At 53.5% G+C, this 26,338-nt stretch overlaps 2 protein-coding genes across 2 annotated transcripts; one reads left to right on the forward strand and one right to left on the reverse strand.

Moving 5' to 3' along the window:
• Positions 1–1,616: 1,616 nt before the first annotated feature.
• Positions 1,617–9,773, forward strand: HPCA (hippocalcin). The gene is made up of 5 exons (XM_042996215.1): positions 1,617–1,621; positions 3,987–4,385; positions 8,688–8,793; positions 8,915–9,026; positions 9,712–9,773. The coding sequence occupies exons 2-4, from the start codon at positions 4,008–4,010 to the stop codon at positions 9,010–9,012; spliced, it is 582 nt and encodes a 193-aa protein (XP_042852149.1). The 5' UTR covers positions 1,617–1,621; positions 3,987–4,007; the 3' UTR covers positions 9,013–9,026; positions 9,712–9,773.
• TMEM54 (transmembrane protein 54) lies at positions 9,670–15,914 on the reverse strand. The gene is made up of 6 exons (XM_042996214.1): positions 15,754–15,914; positions 13,001–13,194; positions 11,156–11,215; positions 10,824–11,012; positions 10,543–10,677; positions 9,670–10,122 (listed from the first exon to the last, which is right to left on the reverse strand). The coding sequence occupies exons 1-6, from the start codon at positions 15,767–15,769 to the stop codon at positions 10,048–10,050; spliced, it is 669 nt and encodes a 222-aa protein (XP_042852148.1). The 5' UTR covers positions 15,770–15,914; the 3' UTR covers positions 9,670–10,047.
• Positions 15,915–26,338: the final 10,424 nt, after the last annotated feature.

Raw genomic sequence — 26,338 nt, forward strand, 5'->3', positions numbered from 1 at the left:
TTTGACCATCTGAGTGGCCTGGTTGGGGACCTGGAAGTGGAGCTTTGGTCTGAGCCCCGGAGAGCCAGGGGTGTCCCGGCAGCCACCGACTTGGGAGGAGGTGTCTAGTCAGAAAGCAAATGCTGTCGGCTCACCTTCAAAGTAACCAGACTCATCTCTCTCACCCTCAAATGGCCCCTGGCTTCCACCCTGGCCCCCACTCTTCAAGTCTGTTCTTGACAGAATGCCTGAGTAAGCTTGACCTGAAAGTCAGACCCTCACTCTGCTCAAGGCCCCAACCTAGAGCATCCCATGTCACCTGGAATAAAATCTACAGTCCTTGGAACGGTCCTCACAATCTTTGGAATGGTCCTCAGCACTGCCACCATCCCAACCTCTAAACGCCGATCTCAACTTTTCCCAAAATATGTATCTAATACACTACAGAGTTGACTTGTATATTTTGTCCACTGTTTACTGCCCGCTGCTGTAACCCCACTGCCTAGAAAAATGCTGGGCACAGAAATAGTGCTTGATGAATATTTGTGCGATGAAAGGATGAAGGCATATGGATTCGGGTCCAGGCCTTCCATTCACCAGCTGTGAGACATGGGGAAAATCATTTACCCCTTTGAACTTCAGGTTGCTCATTTGTGAAGAGGGGACAATAAGGCCCACCTCCTAGAGATAAAGCACAAAATTTGAGTCCAGGATGTGTGTGTGTGTGTGGGGGGGGGGGGTGTTGCAGAAGCTGGCTGAAGGAGGATGCAGCCCCCATCCTGGCAGGAGGAGATGTGTTGGGGGGTCAGCGACTCCGGGGAAGGGCGTTCCTGAGGTAAGGTGCCTACGCACTTCAGAACCCCCGAGACTGGACAGCAGAGGCAAAGCCTGGGGAAGGAAGCGAGTTTGGGAGGAGCAGTTTAGATCAATGTTGGGAGGTGAGATTCATTCTGAGAGGGGTGGGGGGTGGGGGGAAGGGCGATGAGATCCGGGGCGGTGGGCAGGAGATGGGGGCGGGGCTCTCTAAGGCCGAGGTGGGGGAGGGGGCGTGTCTCCCCCCCACCCAAGACCTCCCGGACTGGAGAAATGGGAGCTGCCCCCTCGCGAAAGAGACCCCAGCTCTGTTAGTTCGCGAGTTGAGGCGTGGTGGCAAGGAGGGCGCCTATCGAACCGCCCAGGCTCCGGATTCCGCTCGCTGAGCGACGTGCGGCTTCGCGCCCAGGTAGGGTTGGGGGTGGAGCGGCCGGGGTTGTCCCCGGCTCGGAAAGACGTCTCTGGGCACTGACCCCCCGGACCCCATTCGGGCTACCTGAGTCGAGATGCTGAGGAGATGGAAACCTCTGTCCTCCTCCCCCGGCGGGCGCTCCCTAGTGAGGGGGCCGGGGAAGTGAGGGCGTCCCCTTCCCTCTCCCGGGCAGGGGCGGGGGCAGAGCCTAGCTCACTGCTTCCCCCCGCCCCGGGGCTGGAGGGGAAGGGGAGGAACAGGGACCCCCCCCCAGGGGAGGGGCTCCGGGCCAACGCCGCGGGGCGTCTCCCTGGCAGTCCCTCCCCCCGCCCCCCGCCCGCCCCTCCGGCCGCCTCTGCCGCCGCGCGCCGCAGCAGCGCCGCCTTCCCTGCGCAGTCGGTGTCTCCGCGTCGCTGGGTGAGTGGGGGCCGCTCCGGCCGGGGCTGGGTGATGCGGGGAGGGGGCAGCCCGGAGGGAGGGGGCCCCGTCCAGCCTCTCCAACCCCGCCGCTCTCGCGCCTCCCGGGGAGCCTCCTTCCGAGGGCGCTGGGGAGAAGGGGGCTCCCCAGGGGAAGAGCGCGGCGCTCTCCAGGGTCCTGACCGCCGAGTGGCCAGCGGGGAGGAGTCGCGTTCCGGCCGCCTCGGAGCGCCCCCTCCAGGAGGGGCCCCGCGCCCGGCGCTCTGAAGCGTGGGCTCAGGGCGAGAGCTGGGGAGAGGTTTGGAGAAGGTCCCCAGGGCGAGTTTCTCAGGTCGAGCTGGGGGGGCCTCCCACTCGAGGGACTAGGGGTCTTTGCGGAGACAACAGAACCTTCTACCACCCTCGTTTCCAAGTCTTCCGATTTGGAGGGGCAGTTCTGAGGGTGGCAGGGAGGAGGGGGCCACTGGAAGATCTCTCCTGCCCAGCTCATCTCTCTGCCCCCGCCCCGATGACCCAGTTCTTTGGACCTTGAGGAGGGGACTAAGGGACACACTTCTCCGCCCCAGCCCCACGCATTTCCTCAGTCCCCTCCCACACACTTGTTCATTGGGTCCTCAGTCTGGGGCAGAAAAGGCTGCTTTAGAATGGAGGGTCACCAACTTGCAAAAACATGCATGTGACACTGCTGAGGACACACACAAGTCCACTAAATGGCCACTCAGGCATATCCCCCTCATACTGTGATGGGTGCGTACCTAGTCACATGCACATATATTGACTGAAACACATGGGAGTCAAATGCCATGCAGAAACCCGAGACATATGTGCGTACATGAACCCAAGCACTCACACACATGTTCATCCACATGTGCACAGAGCTATGTGCAAATGCACACACAAGGAACATCCTCACCCTGTCTCACTCACAGCCCGAGGCTGGGGGGAGGGATTCACTTGCATACACCCCTACACTCCTGCCTGGAACTGCCTGGCTGTCTCCTCTCCATTGCCTTCCCCTCAGCCCTCCGCGCCTTAACCTCCTTTACTGAGGGGATCTTTCTGGACTATGTGAAAGGTAAGTATTGGAGAAAGGTTGGCTGGCCAGGGCTCTCACTGGAAAAGAGGCCCCTGTTATGTCTGAGAAGGGCTGCAGCTCCCTCTCCTGGGACCTGCAAGCACCCCTGGGAAAAGAAAGATGGCAAGGCTGCCTGAGGGTCCCACGTGCAGCTGGCCATGTGAGAGGTGTCAGCATGGGTGTTGGCTTGTGATGGCATTTGTGAGACATGTGGGGTCGTGGGCTGGTGTCTTGATGCACAGGGTATGGGAGCTGTTCGTGAGTGGTGCCGTGTGTCAGTACATGTGAGTTGTGGAGCAGCGGGAATGTTGTGTGGAGGCATGGTGACCCATGGTGGTATGTGAGTGGCCTGGGAGCCAGTGTATGGATTTGGTGAGCTATGTAGCATTAATATGTGTCAGTGTGTATTCATTTGTATGTTGTTGTGCATGAGTCTTGTGGCATCTGGGTACACATAAATCATTTTTATTTGACACTTATATGTGTAGCACATATATGTGTAGGCATCATTCTAAGTGCTTCACATGTATTAACTAATTTAATCCCCACAATAATGAGGTAGGTACTATTACCCTCATTTTACAGATGAGGCAGAGAGAGTATAAGGAACTCATCTAAGGTCACCTAGCTGGCAAGAGGCAGACCTGAGATTCAAACCCAGGTGGTCTGGCTCTGGAGCCTAGGTTAACATCTATTTTACGCTGGCCTTTGTCAGGCACACGTGTGTGGGGGAGAGAACAGGTCAGTGTCTGGGCTGCAGGTGTATTTTGTAATGAGCAGGCATATGCAAGGCAAAGAAGGAGCAGGAGGGAAGAGGGAAGAGGACCAGAAGGCCTTTTTGCACCTCCCTGGGCAACTCTGGGAGGCAGCCCTGTCACTCCACGGCTTTGCGACCTGCAACAGGTCACCTCACTTCCTTGAGCCTGCCTTCTCCTCTGTAAAGCGGGGCTAACTCCTGGACTTCACTTTGTGAGTGTGGAATGATATTCACTTGTGAAAGCCCAGTGGCCGGCACTGGGAAGGCTCTCCAGTAAATGTGAGCCCCCTTCCCTTCCTCCGTCTCCTGGTCTGTTCCCTGGGAAACTGTAAGGTCCTGGGAAATGGTGTGGAGCATGTCACGGGCAGGATGCCGGGGTATGGGCTGTTGACTTTGGGCCAGCTGCTCTCTTTCATTGGGTCAAATGAGAGACTGGAGAGCCTGGTGTCTGGGGGGCCTTCCTGGAGTGGCGTCAAGGGGCCAAGAGGGCCTGACCATTTCCTCTCTACCCCTTGACCCCCTCGGGAATCCAGGTGGGACTTGGCTTGGTGGCCATGGGCAAGCAGAACAGCAAGCTGCGGCCAGAGATGCTGCAGGACCTGCGGGAGAACACGGAGTTCTCGGAGTTGGAGCTGCAGGAGTGGTACAAGGGCTTCCTCAAGGACTGCCCCACGGGCATCCTCAACGTGGACGAGTTCAAGAAGATCTACGCCAACTTCTTCCCCTATGGTGACGCCTCCAAATTTGCCGAGCACGTCTTCCGCACCTTTGACACCAACAGCGATGGCACCATTGACTTCCGGGAGTTCATCATCGCGCTGAGTGTGACCTCGCGTGGCCGCCTGGAGCAGAAGCTCATGTGGGCCTTCAGCATGTATGACCTGGATGGCAACGGCTACATCAGCCGCGAGGAGATGCTCGAGATTGTGCAGGTGGGCCCCTGGACCCCTCAGAATGCCAGATGCAGGGCCCAGCAGTTGGCACCCCCCATTCCCTTTCATCCTCTCGAGAGCCCTTGTGGGTAGGTAGTGGCGGGTGCTACTCTTGTGACCCATTTAAAAAACTATTAGGAACTGGTTTCCAATTTAAAGAAAAGTTGAGAAAACTCTCATATATCCTTTACCCAGATTCACCAATTAACTTTTGCCATATTTGCTTTATCATGACGGGCATGCGAGCGTGTGTGCAATGCTTCGCTGTTGTTCTGAACATGACCCTCTACCCCTGAATACATCAGGATATATTTCCTAAGAACAGGAACATACTCTTACATGACCCATAATATAATTATCAAAGTCAGGACATTTAATGTAGAAACTATTTTCTAATGTAGATAAATGCTATTATCTAACTTACAGACCATATTCCAGTTTTGTCAACTGTCTCGAAATGTTCCGTATGGCACTTTTTACCCAGGTTGAGGATCACACATTGCATTTCATTGTTGTGTCTCTTTAGAGTCCTGTAATCTGTAATAATTCCTCAGTCTTTGTCTTTCAAAACTTGACATTTCTTCAGAGTACAGGCCAGTTATGTTTCATTGATCCTCATTTACTCAGGAGAAAATGAATGCTCAGGTAAAGACATTGGCCCAAAGCCACACAGACTGTAAGTGGACTACCTTGGGTCCACCATCCACTTTCCATGAGGACACCCAGCCACCTTTCAACTGACTGAGGGCCCATTAAAAACCTAGTACTAAGTGATATGTTTATATCCGTGAGCCAGTGCATCCTTACAATAACCCCGTGAGGCTCAGAGAGGTGAAGTGACTTGCTCAAGGTCACACAGCATGTATGTGGTGGAGTCAAGTTAAGCTGGCCACCACTCAGAGTTGCCCCTAGAAAGGGATCTGGCTTCTAGTTCTGGAGTTGGCTTCAACTCTTAGATTTCCCATTTGTAAAATGGGGATGGTGATACTGACCTCACAGGGAGACTTAAGGACCTGACATAAATGCTCTTTCTTAGTACAAGTTTAAGTGTAGCATATATTAGCTCAATCTTCCAGAGTGCCTATCCCCCTGGCCCAGCATTGAAGTCCATCAGGGCTCTGGTTCTAGTCTATCTATCCAGTTCCTAGTTCACTTTTTGCCTGAGCCTGTGTTTCTTCACCCATATAGCGAGGGTGTTAGCTCCCTACAGCACCAGGTTATTGCAGGTATAAAGTGGGACAGGGGCTCTAGCAGGAGAGAAGAGAGTCCTCCATATGATTGTTACTTGGCAAATGTTAGATGCTGTCAGTTGCTATTCTCTCCTCTGCACATTCTCTGCTCTAGCCAGAGTGGCCTTTTCAACATCCTTAGGATATGCCCTGAGTAATCCCACTGCACAGCTTTGCACAAGCTCTTGCTCTTTCCTTTTGCCTCTCTGAATCCTTTCCCTCTGGTTCCTCGGCTCTGCTGCTTCCCCTTCCATTGCATCCAGCCCCTACTGGATTCTTGCTTTGGCTTCTCTCTTGCTAAGCATCAGGGTATGCTCTCTTGGGCTAGACTAGCATGGGCTGCTTGGGGATGCGCTGCCCTCCCTGTGTCTATCGCTAGGTATAAAGCCTTAATGTTTGTGACCCCCATGGACCAGGCATGAACTCTCTAGCTGATGGACAGTGGGAAGTTCTGGGGGTCCTGGTGGAAGGGCTGGGGCAATCAGGGTGATGGAAAACAGCAACAGCTCAGCGATTGAACATACCAACCAATATGAGAGATGTTCACGTTTTACCACTTCATGTGGTTGCACTGCTCTATACTGGTAAATCTCAGCCCTGTTGGGGGCGCCAAACCCAAGACATCAGTCATGCCCAGCTTCATTCCTTCGGCCCCCTCAGGACCCCTGCCTGGCTGACCTCTGCTACGTAGGCCCTGATTTCCTTTACGGCAGCCGGGCAGCCCGAGATGGCCGGTGCAGACAGAGCTCTGCAAATCCCAGTGACTGATTAATTACAAGTTGGCTCCAATGAAACAGTAAGTGCACAACAATTCCAGACAATTAATTAGGAGACCCAGGAGAGGGCTGTCACGAGGGGAGCAGTCACCTGGCCATCCTTCTCAGGACCCAACCCTGTGGACACACCACAAGGGAAAACGCTGCGTCTTGGCCTCTTGGGGCTCCCACTCTGGTGGGAGAGAAGAAGTCTGCAGCCCACATTGACTAGCTAAATGTGGCATCTGGAGTCTAGGGGACTGAAAGGCAGGGAAGGCCTGAGGATGTGGTGGATGAGTAATGATTATATTATGAGCTGCTGTTTGCTGACCACTTACTCTGGCCAGCTACTATTCTAACTACAACAGTGTCTCATTCAATCGTCTGGACAATCCTAATGAGGGAGAAATGAGGAAACAGGTTCACAGAGGTTAAGGACTTGTCCAAGGCTACACATAAGGATTTGTCTAAGGCTTCCACATTAGTGGAACCAGGATGCCACTCCAAGTCCATCTTACTTCAAAATCCCTGCTGGTCATCGCTACCCACAAGCATCTATCCCACAACTCTGAAGGAGTGGATTCTAATTCAGTCTCTGCCGTCAATTCCCTTTCTAAGCCTCCATTTCTTATCTGGAAAATGGGGATCATGATACCTGCTTTTCGGGGCCGTTGTGAGGTTAAGAAATAATGCATGTAAAGTACCTGGCACACGGCAGGAGCCTGATAAGTGGTAGCTAGTACTATTATTCCAGGAAGAGGCCGTATATTCTGGGAAACCTGAAAGGCATGGAGGGCTTGGTTGTGGCAGGGTCACTCACCAGGGGAGGCCTGATGATGGAGAGGTCAGCAGGGACCAAACGAGAAGTACCTTGAGTGACCAGGGCTGAATGGTTTGGACTTGGTACAGAGGGCAGTGGGAGGCACCAAAGGCTTTTAAGCCGTGGAGTCCCTGCCAGATGTCAGGCACTGTGCTAAGTTCTGAGGATATGGGTACTAGCTAGATATCCATGATCTTTAGCTGTATGCTGGAAACTAGGTGCAATCCTACAAAATTGCTTTCAGAGAGGTGTCCCCAAAGGAAGAGCCCAGGAGGCTCTGGGCCAGCATATGGACCTTGACCCAGGCAGGATCAGAGAAGGCCTCCCTAAGAAAGCGCTATGTAAGTGGAGTCCCAAAGAAGAGTGGGAGGCAGCAGAAGGAGCGTGGGGCAGCATCCAGAAGGAGCTGGGTGCACGGTGGGCCTGGAGGGAAGCCTGTGTGTGATAGGAGCGAGGCGGCGGCCCACTGGGCTGGGGACGTGGCGGTGGAGATCTGTGTTTGGAAAGCTTTCAGAGGCAGCGTGGGGGACAGATGCGAGGGAAAGAGGCCGGAAGAGACCAGTACGGAGGCCGGATCTGGATCTGAGGCAAGGGAAGTTTATGGGATGGGAGAAGGGAGGCTTCTTGGCAGAGGTGTCAGTTGCAAAGAGCTGGAACGTTGGGGGGGATCCGTCTGGTCCTTGAGTTCTGGGGCGCCAGGACCCAGTCTATCCCACAGGCCAAGCCCTACGTGCTCTGCCTACATTTAGCACAAATATCCTCCTTCGTGTTGCCTCCAGAGATCCTGCACGTGGCAGCTGCAGTTCTGGGCACAACTGAGCGCATGCTGTCCCCGCCTCTGGCAGATGCTCATTTGCGTTTATTTGCATAATGCCCCCGCCCTCTCTGGGCCCTGCGGCCTCGAGCCCTACAGCCCTTAGTGCGGCTCTGCGCCCCCTGCCGGCCACACAGGCGCCGCAGCCCAATGTCACCTCCTTCGTCCAGCGCCCCCTGTAGGCGGCCGAGCGCGGGCTGCCCAGGGCCCCGAAGTTTCAGAAAAGCAGCTCTAAACCGGTACTCATCCTGGAGCCCGCAGCGCCCCGCACCAGCTCCTAAGCCCGATGTTCTAGCCCCTTCGCTATCTGGGTCCCGATATCCTCCAACCTCTCTCCTGGCCCACTGCACTCAGCCACCCCCAAATTCTCGGCGCCCACTCAGCTTCCTGCTGCAGGTCCTTTGTACGTGCAGATTGCTCTGCCAGCAATGCCTTTCCCACCTGGCGCTCCAAGGGAACTTGGTCAGGGCCCGCTCCAATAGCCCCCTCTTCTGGGAAGCCTCTCCAGGCACTCCTTCCTAAACTAACCCCCCTTCCCGTTCCCCCACGCCTCCGTGACCATCTCGCCACCTCACCCAAGCGGGGGCAGCAATCTTCTGCGTGTGTGGAGGCCGCTTTGGATGCTGGGGGTAGGGGGCTCGGGCAGGCTCCTCTCACTCCCTGCCTCCCCCTCCCGCCCCTCAGGCCATTTACAAGATGGTTTCCTCCGTGATGAAGATGCCGGAGGACGAGTCGACCCCAGAAAAGAGGACCGAGAAAATCTTCCGCCAAATGGACACAAACAACGACGGTGAGGGGGCAGGGATGGGGCGGGGCGGGTGCCACTCCCCCTTCCTCTCCGGCGGCTCTGCTCGGCCTCCTCTCGCTGCGCGGCCGCCTTCTCCAGCATCACTGCTCCCCTCGCCCCGCAGGCAAGCTGTCCCTGGAGGAGTTCATCCGCGGGGCCAAAAGCGACCCGTCCATCGTGCGTCTGCTGCAGTGCGACCCCAGCAGCGCCTCCCAGTTCTGAACGACAGGACCCAGGTTCCCCCTCCTCCCTGCCTTCACTGGCCCTCTCCCGGCTTCCTTTCCTTGTGTCTATCCAGGCTGGGGGTCAGGCTGGTCGCACCCCCCGCCCCCTGCCCACACCCCCCGCCCCCAGGGCCTGCACTCTGGGGTCTATGGAGAAGGCAACCCTACAGCAAGCAAGCGGTTAGCACCCTCAGTCCAAAAGGCAATATCTCCCTTAGGCAATGATTGAGACGCAGGCTCTGGCTGGGTCTGCCCTCCCTTACCCAGAGGGAACTTCAGCCATTCTCCCCCGCCCCCACCCGCACCCCGACTCACACGCAGCCTCGAGCTCCTCCCCCAACCACCGGGCAAGCTCCCCCACCCCCACCCCGCCCTTGTGGCTCTCAGCCTGGGTGGAGGGCGGAATCATGCCCAGGTGAGGAGGCTGTCTTCATTTGGATAGGAGGAAGGATTCCGGAGGTGTGGGGGTTTGAGGAAAAAGCTTCCTTGAGTCGTCCTTTCCTGCAGGAGGGCCTCGACCCTTCCTGCTTCACAGCTCTTGTTGGCCTGGAGGCCACGATGCAAAAGGAACCCCCCCCCCCGCCCCCGCCCGCAGTTCCAGGCTCCCAGCTGTGGGTCCCATGAACCCCCACCTGCCTTTCAGCACTCGGATGAACACAGACCCACCGATCCCTCTGTATATTTTTTCCTCTCTCAGAAAGACACACACACAGGCCCACGATGGGCAGACACATCCAGAGCCCCAACCACAGCATCCTGTGTGGGAAAGAAGCACAGGGCCCCCGGCCGAGTCCCCTCCCCTGCTGCATGCATCCATGTGGAGCATCTCTGTTCTTTTTAATAACTTCAGAATAAAGTCTCATTTCAGTGCAGTGGGCTGGGTAGCTGAGAGAAGGGGTTGAAAGCCCCACCCGGGCCCCTGAGTGACCAGTGAAACCTCTCGGGTCTGTTCCAGGAATCCTGACCTGGTCACAGTGCAGACTTGGTTGCAGGGGGCTCCAGTGGTCACGGGGCCTGGACGGGCCACCAGCTCTCAGAGGGTCAGCGGCTCAGAGCTGGTGCAGCTCAGCAGGTCATGGCCCTCCACGGGCTCTGGGCTCTCCTGCATCTGCAGAGACACAAGAGGCTGCCAGGGACTGGGTCTGCTCCTATAGGACACCCAGGGGAGGGGATGAGGGGAGGGCTGGGAGGATCTCTGGGGCAAAAGAACCTCACTACCCCCTCCCATGCAAGAGCCAGACCATACCCTTGGAGTGCCCCCAGATTGAACCCAGATACTCCTCCCTCTCCCTCAAGACTCATCCTGGGCCTTGGGGGAGCCAGGTTTCAGCTGTGTGACTTAGCTGGGAGATCTGACCTCTCTAAGCCTCCGAGCTTCTCCCTTTCATCCTGGAGGAAAAACTACTGCCCCAGTTCTCAAGGCAGGGGCCCCATGCAGAGGGTAGGGGCAGACCAGCCTGGGCTTCCCAGCAAGGGCTCCCAGGAAATATGGGGAGTCGGGGCTGACGGAGGGGGTGGCGGGCCTTACCATGTGGTGGCTGCTTTTCCCCCACCAGGGCCTCAGTTCCAGCAGCTGGTGGGCGAGCTGGGCACAGCGCACAGCAAACACGCTCTCTGCCACGCAGAACACTAGCGAGATACCCCAGAGGCACAGGCTGGAGCTCTGCAGGGGGGCACAAGGGGCAGGATGCAGGGTGGGTCTCCAAGAACCCTTCCCACCTCTGATGAGCCCCTGGGTGTCACCACCCATCCCCCCACTCCTCCAGCCCTGCCCTGCCCCCTCCTGCAATCCCAGGCCTGAGCACTCACGTAAATGCGCGTGGGGTCGAAGGGACAGTCAGGCACCAGTACCAGCAGTCCGGGGCTTCCAAAAGTGCAGGCAGCCAGCAGCGCGCGGCCTTGGGTGGCAAAGGTCACGGCGATGGAGGCCAAGAGGCCCAGGGCACAGGTCAGAGAAAGAAGGGCACAGGCCATGCTCGAACTAAACACTGTCCAGCGCTGGATGGGGGAGGCCACCGGTCAACGGATGTCAGGCTTGGTCCCATGGGGTCAGCGTCACTCCCTCCGGGCAAGCTAGGCCCTTTGGGGTGGCTGCTGCCCCCACCCGACCCCTACAGCCCCTCCCAGGAGGAGCCACATACCAGGGGGATGCTGGGGAGGTAGCGTGACAACACGATGGCTGCAACGCCTGAGGTGATGACCTGTGGGGAAGGAGAGCAGGCAGGTGTCAGGGGCAGCTCCGGGTAAAGATTCCACCGAGGCCAACTCTAGCCCTCCAAGCCCCCGGCCCCTCATCTCCGCTCAGCTTTGGCCTCGCTACCTCCATCTGCACAGAGGCACTGCCTCCTCACGGTCCAGCCCCGAAGAGATGTTTCTAATATCCGGTAACTCCCTGCCTACAACCTTCCGTGACTCCCCACTGCCTATAGATGTTTAACTCAAACAGGGACCTGTGTAGCCCAGGGCCACAGGGCCATGTCACAGGCTATACATGACATATCTCTCTGGAGTGGAAAAGATTTGGGGATAAACTAAGTAAACTCAACTGGCAAGGAACTAAGTGTTAACAAGTCAGAACACTTCATGGAGGAGAATTCAATGGGTTGAGCCCATGGGAGGCAGGTGGTCTGATGGCCACCCACCAATGGCTTTACTTCACTGAACAGCCCCAAGTAGGTGCCCCAAGCTCTCTGGGCTAAGCCCCAGTCTGCAGGATGAGCTCACAGAAAGGACACTAGCTTTGGCGTCAGACACAAACGGTTTCAGATCCAGCCTGGCTTCTTTGTATCGACAGGAGGTTGGGTGAATCCTCAGTGTTGGTTTCCCCTCCGGAAAGCGGGGGTAACAGACGCCCCCTGTTGCCAGATGCAGTTGAGGATTAACGGAGGAAATGAGGGCAAAGCTGAAGGGGTCCAGCCCAGAGCCCATCCCCGGTGGATCTCCTAACCCTGAGCTCACTGCTCTCCCGGAGTTCCTTACAAGGCTGGTGAGAGGAACACTGGGGTCACTGGGGAACCCCAGGGGTCACTCCAGGGGACACTACACACATCTGCACAGCCCGGCCCGTCCCACTGACTGAGGCTTCTCCCGCTTGCTGGGGCATGCGATCTCCATTCACCTAAGTCTTGACGCCAGCGGGCTGTTCGAGCTTCACTTTGTAGAGGAGAGACTAGGCTTAGAGAGAGGAAGAAGTCCCTCAGCCGGGAGGTGGCAGAGATGGAACTCAAGGCTTTGATGGATGGATGTTGCCCAAAAGCTGCAGCCACCTCTGCTAACAGGTGGGAAAGAGCTCTGTGGCCTTCAGAATGCCAGGCCCCTTCATTCGTGGATTCCTCAAACAGGTACTGACACCTAGTCATAGCCACGGCCACCATTAATTGAGCACCTACCATAGACCGTGCCTAATGCTAAGTTCCTGCCAAATTTGTTTTTTTGGTGTCCCCAGAATAGATCTTAGCCATTCCCACCTCCACACCTTTGCATCTGCCACTCTCTCTGTCTCTGGAATGTCATCCCAGCTTCCTCTCCTACTTGCTGGCCCCAGCGTGCCTCCTATGTGGGCTATGGTAATTGCAGCCTATCTTTGAACTCCTACTCATCCGTCAATATCCAGCTCAGGGGCCTCCAGCTCTGTGAACACTCCTGGACCCTCCCAAGCTCAGCTGATGCTCCTTCCTTTTGTCCAGCACTGCCTTGGTTACTTCCTTATCATCATAATAATCCCAGTTCGCAAGCGTGAGCACTAACCATGCGCCAGATACCATGACACGCACTTTACGTGGATCTCATTATGTGGATCACTTTACGTGATCTCATTCATACTCACGGGGACCCTCTCAGGTGGACAATGCTACCATCCCCATGTAATAGACAAGGCAGCTGAGGCAGGGAGAGGTTGAGAGACCAGAGGCTTGGCGCTCTCTCCTTGCCCACCCCAAGCCCCCTCCAGCTCCCTCTCGCCAGTCACCCTCCCCGCCTGGCCATACCACGATGGCGGACGTGACAGAGAGGATGTTGACCACGCAGTACTGCAGAGCCACGGCATCGCGTGGGGCAACCACGTAGCGCAGCACGGTGCCGTGCAGAAGAGCGGCTGCAATGAAGCTCACATGGCCCAGCACTACCAGCACCAGCCCTGTCTTCATCAGCACCTTCCGGAAGTCCCCCACACTCAGGCCACCTGTGGGGGACAGCCAGGTCAGGGCCATGGTGCGGCTCAGCCTCTGGCAGAGGAGAAGACTGAGGCCCTGGCAGGATTAGTGGACACTGGGTGCTAAGTCTGTTTCCGGAGGGCTTGGGGTCAGTGACTTGTCTTCTCTGAGCCTCAGTTTCCTCATTTGGAAAAGGGTTTCACAACACCTTCGTGAGAGTCTTTGGGGCTCTAAGGCTGGAAAAGCACACAGGTGGTACTTAATAAAGGGCAGGAGTTCTTGTCAGTGCTCAAGGTTACGCGTGACAGGGCCACAACTTGAACCCAGGTCTCTAGCTCTAGGTCCATGATCTTTCCACGAAGCTCCCCATTCACTGATTTATTCATTCAGGAGTTTGTTACTCAAATGCTCAGAGTGCCTGCTCTGTGCCAGGCCCTAAGGTACCACGGTGAGTTTGACAGTCACTGTCTAGGCCCCAAAGAGCCCCTAGTGCACTGGGCAGGGATCAGATCCTGCTCGGGATTCAGTTTGGTGTGTAGAGCCTGGCACATAGTAGTCAACTCACAATTGCTGAACTGACTTGGGGCAAGAAACTCAAGCCTCTGAGGACCCATCTCCTCATCTTTAAAATGGGAAGAGGGGTGCCTGGCTGGCTCAGTCCAAAGAGCATATGACTCTTAACCTTGGGGTCTTGAGTTTGAGCCCCACGTTGGGTGTAGAGATTACCTAAATAAATAATTAATTTTTAAAAATAATGAAACGGGAAGAATAACCCTTGTCTCCCAGTGGAGGAGGGTCCCAGGGGGAGACAGATGGGAAGGTAGGTGGGGCATACCCTGGGGGTGCTGGGAGAAGCAAGCTCTTGGTGCAGGGAGACTGGACAGGGACAGGGCAAGTGGGGGAGACTGGGACCAAAAGAACATCAGAGACTCCTCTGCAGATTCTGAGTGGCCAAGTGGCTACGCAGCCCCTGTCTGCACACCTCACGGGGAGGGATCTCTCCTCCTTGGGCAGCTCAGGCTGTTCCATATCTGCTCTTTGGAATGTCCCCTATGGGTCCTGGCTTGGCCACAGAGGACACACACTATGCCTCCTGGCCCTGTCAGCCCCCTCATTCCAGCCAGCTCTGGGAAACTGGCCAGGCCTCTAAACTAAGTTCTAGGAAGTCCCTTCCTACACCTCAGTCTCCTCATCTGTGACAGAAAGGGTTGGATCCTATTTCATATATGAGAGCCCTGTAGCTAAAAGAAATGAAAGAAAGAAGGAAAGAGAGAGAGAGAGAGAGAGAGAGAGAGAGAGAGAGAGAGAAAGGGACAGGGAGGGAGGGAGGAAGGATGGGAGGCAGGACGAGAGAGAAAGGAAGGACGAGAGAAAGGGAGGGAGGAAGGAAGGAAGGAAAAGAAAGGAAAGAAAGAAAGAGGAAGGTAAGAAGGAGGAAAAAGAAAGACAGAAGAAAGAAAAGAAAGAAAGAAAGGAAGGAAGGAAGGAAGGAAGGAAGGAAGGAAGGAAGAGGGAGGGAGGGAGGGAGGAAGGAATCAGTAGGGTGGATATTCTTGGGGGCCCTGTGCCAAGAAGCAGTCCCTGGGAGCAGCAGGGTAGGGCCGCTGTCATAGCCCTTCTGTGTGACTTTGTGGTATATAAACTCGGGAGGGGCCAGCGCAGCTGGTCGCTGAGACACTTGGGGCCCTGCAGGACCCTCTGGAGCAGGACTGGGTCTCAGAGCAGAGGGCAGGTGATGGCTGGATGGGACCTTGGAACTGGGATGGCCTCATGAAGATTAACTGCTAGTCAAACAGGAAGCTTTGTCCCAAGGGCCTGACCCACCTCGCCCCATCCACCCACCTGCCTGGCAGCCCAGACACCACCTGGCTCAGGGTTGGGCTTACGAACAACAACCTCCTAGGACCAAGACTTGGTCAAACTGGAGGGACAGGGCCAGTGTGGGGCTGTGCCTGGAGCCCTGGACAGAGTGTCAGGGCAGTCCTGACCTCTCCTAAGTGATCATTCTTAGAGCACTTAGCAATGGGTTGGCACTTCACTCTCAGGAGCCAACTTCGTTCCCACAGCAGTCCTGGGAGGTGGTGCTACCGCCCCCATTTTACAGATGAGGAAACTGAGGTTCATGAGGTCTCTTGGCCAGAAAGTGGGGAGTCCCCGGGTCTGTCTGATGCCCAAGAGCAGCATCACTGTGCCCAAGGAGCGAGGGGAGGAGACACACCAGTCCCGCTCTGTCTGGATCCTGTTGGAGGAGTGGAAGGTTGGAGGTGGGAGGCTTTTGCGAGGCTGAGGAGGCGAAAAGGCAGGGAGCCTCTGGCTCAGGGCTCCCCGGGCCCTGGGTCTCCCTCCCTCTGCTCTCCTTCTGGGCCAAGCGCGCGCTGCTCTCTCCAGCGACTCTCCTCCCGCCTGGGGGTTCCCTCCTCCGCCGGAAAGGAAAGTGGGGACGGAGGGCGGAGGCGCTACCCCACCTCGAGAGGATACCAGCGGCCCTCCTCCCTCCACCGCATTGCTGGGGAAACTGAGGCCGAGAGCGGAAAGTGACCCTCAGAGAAGGCGGCGGGGGCCTCGCGGGCCGTCCCGCCGCGGCTCACCCAGGCGCAGACACATCTCGGCTCCCGCGCGGGCTCTCCGCGGCCGCTTCAGCGGGGCTCCGGGTGCCGCGGCCGGCCGCGGGGCCCCGCTCCCATCCCCGTCCGCAGCCTGGGCGCCCGCCCGCGCCGCGTCTGGGTCCCGGGCTCGCCGGCGCCCGGCCGGCCTCCCTTCCCGTCACCCCCCGGGCGGCCCAGCCCCGGGCGGGCCCTGGCGGCTCGTTTGCATCCCGGGCCGGTCCGACCGGCTGGGCAGCCCTTCCCCGCCCGCCCGCCCGGCTGAGTCACGGCGCTGGCCCCACCCACCCGCCTGCCCGCCTGCCTCGGCGATCCCAGCCCTCCCCAGTGGTCCCATTGCACAGATGGCCACTGAGGCTCCGAGGCGCAGCCGTCGTCCAGATGGGGGCCGTACGCGTGTTGGCTGTGGCTGCCGTGACCTGGTGGGCGCCTGGTCGGGCAGCCCCAGGGTGAAGGTTGGGAATCTACTTCTTTCTAGAAGATGGGCGGTGCAGGAGCACTACGTGGGAGACCAGAGTCTGTTTCCTGACTTACTGTAGGACCTCAGGCAAATCACTTTCCCTCTCTGGGCCTTAGTTTTACTGGGCAAAGAATGGGCTCTGTCCTGGGAGTCTTTGGTCCTCCAGGCTGAGCAAGGCACTTTATTCCCCTGTCTTGGAGGTCTCTGTTCTCTCATTGGAAAATCAGGGATAATAAATCCTCTACGCGGGTGATGAGACAGAATGAGATACAAAAATGAGATAAGAAAACACTTTGAAAATTCTCTAGAGTACCTTCAAAGACAGAGTGTAGACCCAGCGGGACCACGCAATAGGAGCTTCACATATCCTGGCTACTGGTTACTGAGCCTCTTTAAAGTGCCAGGATGGACCCCTGCCCTCCTGTGTTTTGTCCTCAGCATCTGGAAATGGACTTGCCCAAGAGCACCCAGCTGGACGTGGTAGAGTTAGTGGGAACCCAGATTCCCACTCGGGTCTCCATGCCCACGTTTCCCATTGTGGCCGAGCTGGGGCTGCCTCCCAGGGCTTTCTCAGCCCTCAGAGCAGGCCTCTGGGAAGCACTTACGTGGCATCTGGGCAGTGGCACTTCATCGTCCGCACCCCCCACTGCACTGGTCAGTGGCCTTAAGCGCAGGAGCTGGCTTGGTACTTCCGACACCAGATGTCCACTGAATGTGTGCCTTTCTGCACGCCTGTTACTGGTGGCAGCTGTGCGCCCTGTGTGTCTGACACCTGGGTCAACACGCAAAGCCTCTGGAGTCTGGAGGACGTTAACACCAAAGGAGGGAGTGGAGCCGTCTGAAACTGGGTCCGGAAGCCCCTGGGGGTCTCGGCAGGCTGCCCTGATAATCCCTCAGCAGACATGCTTCCCAGTTATCTGCTGTCTGACGGGGGAGCGGTGCACGGCAGGGACCGAGTGGGGAGAAAGACTTGCAACGTGGAAGGCAAGTTGGGGGGGGAGGAGGTGGGGGGGACAGTTCGTGAAGCCACTGGGCTGATGCTCCCCTAGGCTGGCATTTGAATTTTTATGTCCATGGAGACAACCTTTCAGTAGGGCAGTTGGGCAGGAGTTATCCACATTGTAAATGGTCAGACACTTGTACCTGTGACCCAGCAATTCAATTTCAAGGTCTTTACCTTACGCACCAAAAAGTGCAAAGATATGTGGGCGTCGTTATGGACAAGCTGTTCCTAATAGCAAGCGGTAACACCAAAGTGATAACCAAGAGAGGTGTGGCTCCCACGGAGAGGGAGGGAAGGATTTTTGCTTTTTGTTTTACACATGGCTATATTGTAGAAGTCTCACAACGAGCATTTATTCATGTCTTGCTTTCGTTACAAAGACAGAAAAAAAGGACCCCTTGTCACTGCCACCCTACTCCACTCCACCAACAACTTTCTGATGACAAAAGGCCACCTACCTCCCAGGGGCCGCCCTGGAGGGCACATGTGGTCACGTGTGTGAGTGCATGTGGCTTCTCCATCAGTGTCAGATGGTTTCCCCGACACAGCCCATCTGGGCCTTCTTGGAATTAGGCTGGGGGCCTGGACCTCTTAAATGCCTCTGCTTTCAGATGCATAGATGAGGATTCTCTCTTTTTATTCTTGGAATAATATGGAGTTAAAGATTATTATCCTGTTTTAAAGAGAAATTTGAGGCCCAGGCAGGTGAAAGGCTTTTCAAACATCACACAGCATGGGGGTGCCTGGGTGGCTCAGTTGGTTAAGCATCCCACTTCAACTCGGCCCAGGTCACGAACTCACGGTTCTGAGTGATCTCAATGATCTCATCGTTCGTGGGTTCTCAGGTCATGATCTCATCGTTCGTGAGTTCGAGGCCCTTGTTGGGCTCTGTGCTGACAGCTCAGAGCCTGGAGCCTGCTTTGGATTCTGTGTCTCCTGCTCTCTCTGCCCCTCCCCCGCTTGTGCTCTGTCTCTCTAAAAATAAATAAGCATTAAAAAAAAAAAAAAAAAAGATCACACAGCGTGTATCAGTGGTATGGGGCTGAGACCTGTGTATTTGTAAAGGCTGCTCCTGAGTGAAGGAGGGGACTGTGGGGATGGGGAAAAGGGGAAGGGGAGCCCTAGCCTCCAGGGATGGGCCTGGCACCCTCCCAGGAGGGTAAACTGCCTGTCTGTTTCTTCCCAGATAATTTCCCAGCCATGGCCCAGCCTTAGCTCCCTGGTTATTTCCATTTGTCTTCCTTATTGCCAAGTGGTCAAAGTCCAAGACACCCAGTGTCCCTTGCCTCTTCCCCACCCTTCTGCACACTGGCCTGGGCTCCCGGGAAGAAGTCTAGGCAAAGCTCTAGTCCCTTACCCTCTACCAACACACTGTGACACACTGGCATCTTACTGCCATTCACTGGACCTCAGTTTCCCCATCTGTCAAATGGGGATAATGATTACTTTCTCTGCCTCCTAGATCTCTATGGTATAAATAACTTGAGAGACATGAGAGTGGGTAGAAACCTGGCCAGAGAAATGCAAGCAGTAATCCCCCTTTTCCTGGAACATTTAACAACCAGGCATGGCCCAGTGCACTTCACCTGAAGGCTGGGTCTTCCCAGGGCATGGCCTCCGGGCTGGGCTGCTCAGCTGAAGAGAGGTTTCAGTCCTCTTTGATTATTCGAACACTTCCTCCATGTAAATAAAACAATCATGCACAAACCCTACCATATTCTGGGGTGTCTAGGTGGCTCAGTCTGCTGAGCGACCGACCCTTGATTTCGGCTCAGGTCAGGGTTGTGGGGTCGAGCCCTGCATGGAGCCCCTTGTAGGGCTCCACGCTGAGCATGGAGCCCCTTGTAGGGCTCCACGCTGAGCATGGAGCCTGCTTAGGATGTCTCCCTCCCTCCGCCCCTCTTTTCTGCTTGCGCATGCTGTCTCTCTCTAATATAAGAATAAATAAAAATAAAAAAAAAAACAACAAACCCTGGGGCGCCTGGGTAGTGCAGTTGGTTAAGCGTCCAACTCTTGATCTCAGCTCAGATCATGATCTCACAGTTTGTGAGTTTGAGCCCCGTATTGGGCTCTGTGCTGATGGTGCGGAGCCTGCTTGGGATTCTTTTCTTCTCTCTGCCCCTCCCTGCTTGTTTTCTCTCTCTGTCTCTGTGTGTGTGTGTGTGTGTGTGTGTGTGTGTCTCTCTGTCTCTCAAAATAAATAAATAAACTTAAAAAAATTAAGCCCCCCCACCATATTCTATTTTAGGAGTGTATATACATATGCATAAAACAAAAAAACAAAAAACAAAAGATCATGCTTGTCTGACAGGAGAAGGTACTTAAAGGGGACCTTGGGATGTTTACAATTACAAATTCTAGATGCTGTGAAAGGGGATGTTTGTCATTTGTATTTTTTTCCTATCTTTTACTTTTCTAAAAACATTTCAGGGGCGCCCGGGTGGCTCAGTCGGTTAAGTGTTTGACTTCAGCTCAGGTCATGATCTCATAGTTTGTGGGTTCGAGCCCCACATCGGGCTCTGTGCTGACAGCTCGGAGCCTGGAGCCTGCTTCAGATTCTGTCTCCCTCTCTCTCTCTTTCCACCCCCCCCCCCCCACTTGCACTCTGTCTCTGTCTCTCTCAAAAATAAATAAACATTAAAAAAATTAAAAAATTTTCATTGTAGGAAACTTGGAGGAAATAACAGGAAAGTATAAGGAAGAAATCAGAGCTACCCATAATCCTCCCTGCCCTCACGGACAACCCCACTCACACTTTGGAGGGTCTTTTCCCGTGTACATTATCATTTTCTCCCTTTCTGAATCTCCTGCCCTCTGGCTCTACTTTGCCACCCTTCTCATCACCCTGATCTGTTGCCCTCCCTGTCACCCCCCCCCCCCCATCCATCAAGGACTTCAGAATTTCTGTCAGGCAGTCTGTCCTAATGTCCTGTCGATCCATGCAAATAACCCTCCAATACCCTTCCTTGATCTCCTTGGTGACCTTCGTCATGACCCTGCCACCTTCTCTGGGGCCACACCTTGGATGTTCCCCTCTGGAACCCCAGCCTCAAGGGTTCCCACAAGGCCCCCTCCTGCAGAATGCCTGTCTTCTGACTCCTAGTGCCTCATCCCCTGACTTCACAGAGGCCACTGGCCCATTCTGTTTCCTTCTGTTCAGTCAGCCTCTCCTGGCCGCTGGCCCAGCAAGCCTACACCACAAGGCTGAGCGTCTGAAGGCCAGCACAGTGATCCAGGTGAGGAATGCAAAGTAGAGGACTTGAGCTTGAGGAGGAGAGGGGGATTTGAGCCGTGTGATTGGTGTGCACCATTCCAAACCCTCTCACCTCCTCTCTCCTCCTCCCAGGCGTTCCTCCAGCTCCACACATGGACCCCACTCCATCCCTCATCCTTCCTGCCCCCCCCCCAATCCTCCCTGTCAGCCTGTAAACACCCTTGTCTCTTGGATCCTAAGATGACACCCCCGCCCCTTGACTCCCTTTGCATTTCTAGCTACTTCTTTTTCACTCCTTTTTCCCTTCCCCTCCACACTTCTGGAGTGAATCGTCCTTCTGTGCTGCCCATCTTCTCAACTACTGCTTCCTCCCCATCCGCAGCAAGGTGCTTCAGCCCTCTGCCGGAAGAGCCCTGTCTGGGTCACCAGGGACTTCTAACTTGGCTGGATCCAATGGAAGCATTTCCGCAAGGCTGGTTAGTCACCCCCCTGCACTCACAGAGCACACTCCTTGTTCCTGGTTGTTCCTTCTCCGTCTCCTTTGTGGACTTTTTTTTACACTTATTTTATTTAATTCCAGTATAGTTAACATACAGTGTTATGTTCGTTTCGGATGCACAATATCATGATTCAGCAATTCTATACATTACTCAGTGTTCATCAAGGTAAGTGTACTCTTTTTTTTTTTTTAATTTTTTTTTTAACATTTATTTATTTTTGAGACAGAGAGAGACAGAGCATGAACAGGGGAGGAGCAGACAGAGAGGGAGACACAGAATCTGAAACAGGCTCCAGGCTCTGAGCTGTCAGCACAGAGCCCGACGCGGGGCTCGAACTCACGGACCGTGAGATCATGACCTGAGCCGAAGTCAGACGCTTAACCGACCAAGCCACCCAGGCGCCCCAAGGTAAGTGTACTCTTAATCCCTTCACCTATTTCACTCAGCCTCCCCCACTCACTCCCCTCTGGCAGCCACCAGTTTGTTCTCGAAGGTTAAGAGTCTGTGTTTTGGTCTGTCTCTTTCTTCCTTTGTTGCTTTGTTTTGTTTCTTCTCCAGTGACATCATCTCTGACTGGCTTATTTCGCTTAGCGTTGTACTCTCTAGCTCCATCCATGCTGTTGCAAATGGTTCTTTGTGGACCTTTTGTGATCCGCTCTACCTTTAGATATTGGTAATCCTTTTTGTATCTTTTCTGCTTCCTTTATTGTTCCCGTTGGTTGGCTCCTATTGTCTCATGGCTCTCCTTTTATATGACAGTTCTCAAATCACCATCCCCAGACTACCTCCCCTGAGCATCGGACTCAAATATCCAGTCTCCTGACTTTCCCACCAGTCATCTCAAGCTGGACAAGTACCAGCTGATCATTTCCTCTTTTCTCCCAAACTGCTCCTTGGATATTTTCTGTTGGTGGCATCACCATGTACCCAAGTCAAAAACCTGGGAGTCATTTTTTTACTCTTTCTCTCTTCTTTTTATTTTTCTTTCTTTTTCCTTTTTAATATTTATTTATTTTTGAGAGTGAGCAGAGGAGGGGTAGAGAGAGGGGGACAGAGGATCCAAAGCAGGCTCTGTGCTGACAGCAGAGAGCCTGATGTGGGGCTAGAACCCATGAACCATGAGATCATGACCTGAGCCGAAGTCGGAGGCTTAACTGACTGAGCCACCCAGGCGCCTCACTTCCCTCTCTTTCTATACAGAGTCAATCATCAAGTCCTGCCAAGTTACATCCTAAGCAATTCTGGAACAAGTGCTTTCCTCTTTGTCCCTGCTACTATTGCCCTTGTTCATATAACATCTCTCACCCCCAGCTGTTTTTCCACACACCACTGGGTACTCTTCCTAAAGTATAAATCCGATTATGTCATGGGGCGCCTGGGTGGCTCAGTCGGTTGGGCTTCCGACTTCAGCTCAGGTCATGATGTCACAGTCTGTGAGTTCGAGCCCCAAATCAGGCTCTGTGCTGACAGCTCAGAGCCTGTAGCCTGCTTCGGATTCTGTGTCTCCCTCTCTCTCTGTCCCTCCCCCGCTTACACTCTGTCTCTCTGTCTCTAAGAAATAAATAAACGTTAAAAAAAAATCAGATTATGCCTCTCTTCTGCTTAAAATCAGCAATCTAAAAGAAAATTCAAAAGACATAAATACATGGGAGGTGGGCACCTGAGTGGCTCAGTTGATTGAGCGTCCGACTTTGGCTCAGGTCATGATCTCACAGTTGGTGAGTTCAGGCCCCACATCAGGCTCTCTGCTGTCATTGTGGAGCCCACCTTGGATCCTCTGTCCCCCTCTCTCTCTGCACCTCCCCTGCTCATGCTCTTTCTTTCTCAAATATAAATAAACATTAAAAAAAAAGACATAAATAAATGGAAAGCCATCCTGGGTTCATGGATTGTAAGACTTAATATTGTTAGGATGGAATTCTCCCCAATTGATCTGCAGATTTGTTGCAACCTCTATCAAAATCCAAGCTTCCCCCACTTTTGTTTTGTAGAAATTGACAAGATGATCCTAAAATTCATATGGAAATGCAAAAGATCCAAAATAGCCAAAACAATCTTGAAAAAGAAACAAGTTGGAGGACACACACGTTTCAATTTCAAAATTTACTCCAAAGCTACAGTAAGCAAGACAATGTGATACCGAGCATAAGGATAGACATATACGTCAATGGAATAGATTTGAGAATAAGAGCATATAAAGAAACCAGAAATAAACTAGAACTAAAAATACGTATGTGGTCAATTGATCTTTGACAAGGGTACCAAGGTGGTTTAAAGAAGAAAGATAGGGCGCCTGAGTGGCTTGGTTGAGCGTCCGACTTTGGCTCAGGTCATGATCTCACAGTTTGTGCAGCTGAGCCCAGAGTGGGGCTCTGTGCTGATATCAAGGAGCCTGCCTGGAATTCTCTTTCTCCCTCTCTCTCTCTGCCCCTCCCCAGCTCACATGCTCTCTCTCTCTCAAAATAAATAAATAAACTTAAAAAAGGAAGAAGAAAGAGTAGAGGCACTTGGCTGGCTCAGTCACTAGAGCACATGCCTCTTGATATTGGGTTTGGGAGTTCAAGCCCCATGCTGGGTGTGGAGCTTAATTGAAATAAATAAATAAAACAACCATTGACTTGGAGAAAATATTTGTGAAGCATATATATATATATATATATATGCTTCACAAATATTTTGTGAAGCATATTGTGAAGCATAAGGGTCTAGTATCCAGAATAGACAAAGAACTATTACGCACATGAAGATGCCCAATCTCATTAGTCAGTAGGGATATGCAAATAAAAACCATAATAAGACGCTACTTCATCCCCACTAGGATAGCTGGCTATAACCAAAAAGACAGACATAACAAGTGTTGAGGATGTGGAGAAATTGGAACCCTCATTCACCACTGGTGGGAATGCAAAATGGCGCAGCCACTTTAGAAAAGTTTGGCAGTTCCTCAAAAAGCGGAACAGAGAGGTACCGTACAACCGAGCTTTTCATTCCTAGGTACGTACCCAAGAGAACTGAAGATACATATTCACACAAAAATTTGTACATGAATGTTCAGAGCAACTTTATTCATAATTACCTCACCACATCCAAAACAGGAATCCATGCTCGCTGCCTTCTTCCTTGTTACCGTAAATGAAGTCTTCTAGGGTTTTTTTTTTTTCTTTGTTTCTTAGAGACAGAGGGAGAGTGTGAGTGGGGAGAGGGGCAGAGGGAGAGAGAGAATCCCAAGCAGGCTCCATGCTCATTGCGGAGTCTGATGCGGGGCTCAGTCTCATGACCCCGGGACCATGGCCCGAGCCGAAATCGAGAGTCAGGAACTCAACCGACTGAGTCACCCAGCCGCCCCCTCTTGGGTCTTTCTAAGAGAAGTTCTCTCCTTATCAAGGGCTTTGCTTCTGCAATTATATCCTTTCTTTCCTGCAACATCTAGCACTTCTTCACCAGTTAACACCCAGACATATCTCCACATCTGTGTATCTCCATCTTAAAACAATACAAAACACACACACACACACACACACACACACACACACACTGCCCCCAGACTCTCTGCCTTCCTTCCTCCTTCCTCAAATCTCATTTGGCAAAAGCTTCTATCTGTAGCCTCAATGATTCTTTACCTTCATGGGATGCCCATCTTGACTGACCCTTCATGATAGCATACCTAAAAATTTGGGCAAAGACCTCTTCTCTCTGTCTGCACCCTCTTTTTCAATGATCTCAGCCAGTCCCTTGGCTTCTATATTATCAAGATGTCAATGGCTCCTGTGTGTATCTCCAGCTCTGAGCCCTCACTATGTGCCAAGCTTTTGCGCCCAGCTGCCTGCTTGTCATATCTACTTGAATGCCTAACGCTCGTCTAAACTTAGTGGACTCAGGAAGAGCTCTTGGTTCCTCTCCCCTCGATTCATTCTTCCCCTAGTTTCTTTCATCTCAGTAAACAGCACCGTCATCTACCTACACGTTCAAGCCCAAAGCACAAAAGCCTTTCCTGATTCCTCCCTTTTACTCATTCTCCATATTCTACCCATCTGCAAGCCCTGTTGCTCTGTCTCCGAACTATGTATTATGTCAAACGGCTTCTCTCCATCTCCGCTGTCCCTCCCTTCATCCAGCAGCCTCCCAACTGGCCTCTCTACTTCCACCCCTACAACCCACTTTCTACACAGCAACCATTTACTTTCAAAAAAGGCCTACGTAGGGCTTCACTGTGGCCTGCAATGCCCAGCACGCCCTGGCTCCCCTCTACCTCTCCAGCATCATATCCTATCACTCTCCCCTTGATTTCTACCCAACAGCCACACTGCTCTTCCTTCCTTTCTTTCGAGCCACCATATTAGTTCAAAAAAATTTTTTTAAACATTTATTTATTTTTGAGAGACAGACAGAGCACAAGTGGGGGAGGGGCAGAGAAAGAGAGAGAGAGAGAGAGACGGAGATTACAATGTGAAGCAGGCTCCAGGCTCTGAGCTGTCAGCACAGAGCCCCATACGGGGCTCAAACTCACCACCGGTAAGATCATGACCTGAGCCAAAGTCGGACGCTAAACCGACTGAGCCACCCAGGGGCCCCTAATCATCCTATTTTCTTTGCTTCTCCTTTTTTCAGTTTTATTGAGAAATAATTGACATACATCACCGTATAGGGTGTAGGGTGTACAGTTTTATTTTCTTCGAAGCATTTCTCTCTAGGTGAAATAATCTTATTGATTTATTTCTTTATTAATTTTCAGTTCTTTCTACAAGAATGTGGGCCCTATGAGAGCAGAGGCCTTAAGTATCTCGTATATAGCTCACCACTCAATGCCCAGCGCCTGGAACAGTCTCAGGGACACAGTAGGTGCTTGGTGCATATTTGTTAATGGATAAATAAAGCATTAAATCAGTGCTCCTCAAAGCGTGGTCTACAAACTCCTGAGCATCCCCCAAATCTTTTCAGAGGCTCTGTGAAGTCAGAGCTATTTTCGTAATAAATACTAAGATGTTGGGGCGCCTGGGTGGCTCAGTCGGTTAAGCGGCCGACTTCAGCTCAGGTCACGATCTCGCGGTCCGTGAGTTCGAGCCCCGCATCGGGCTCTGGGCTGATGGCTCAGAGCCTGGAGCCTGCTTCGGATTCTGTGTCTCCCTCTCTCTCTGCTCCTCCCCCGTTCATGCTCTGTCTCAAAAATAAATAAACGTTAAAAAAAAATTAAAAATAAATAAATAAATAAATAAATACTAAGATGTTGTGTTGCCTTTTTGGTGGTGGGAAAGCAATGGCGGATACAGCAGCTGGCCCCTTAAGATAAAGCGAGGCGAGGCTCCAGGCTGTATTTGTAATCACTGTATTCCTCACTTCTGTGTGTGCTCAGCAAAGGAAACAAATACAGCAGTTTCATTCAAGAATGACTTGAT

Source organism: Panthera tigris, chromosome C1 (genome assembly GCF_018350195.1).
Source record: "Panthera tigris isolate Pti1 chromosome C1, P.tigris_Pti1_mat1.1, whole genome shotgun sequence".
Classification (NCBI taxonomy): Eukaryota; Metazoa; Chordata; class Mammalia; order Carnivora; family Felidae; genus Panthera; species Panthera tigris.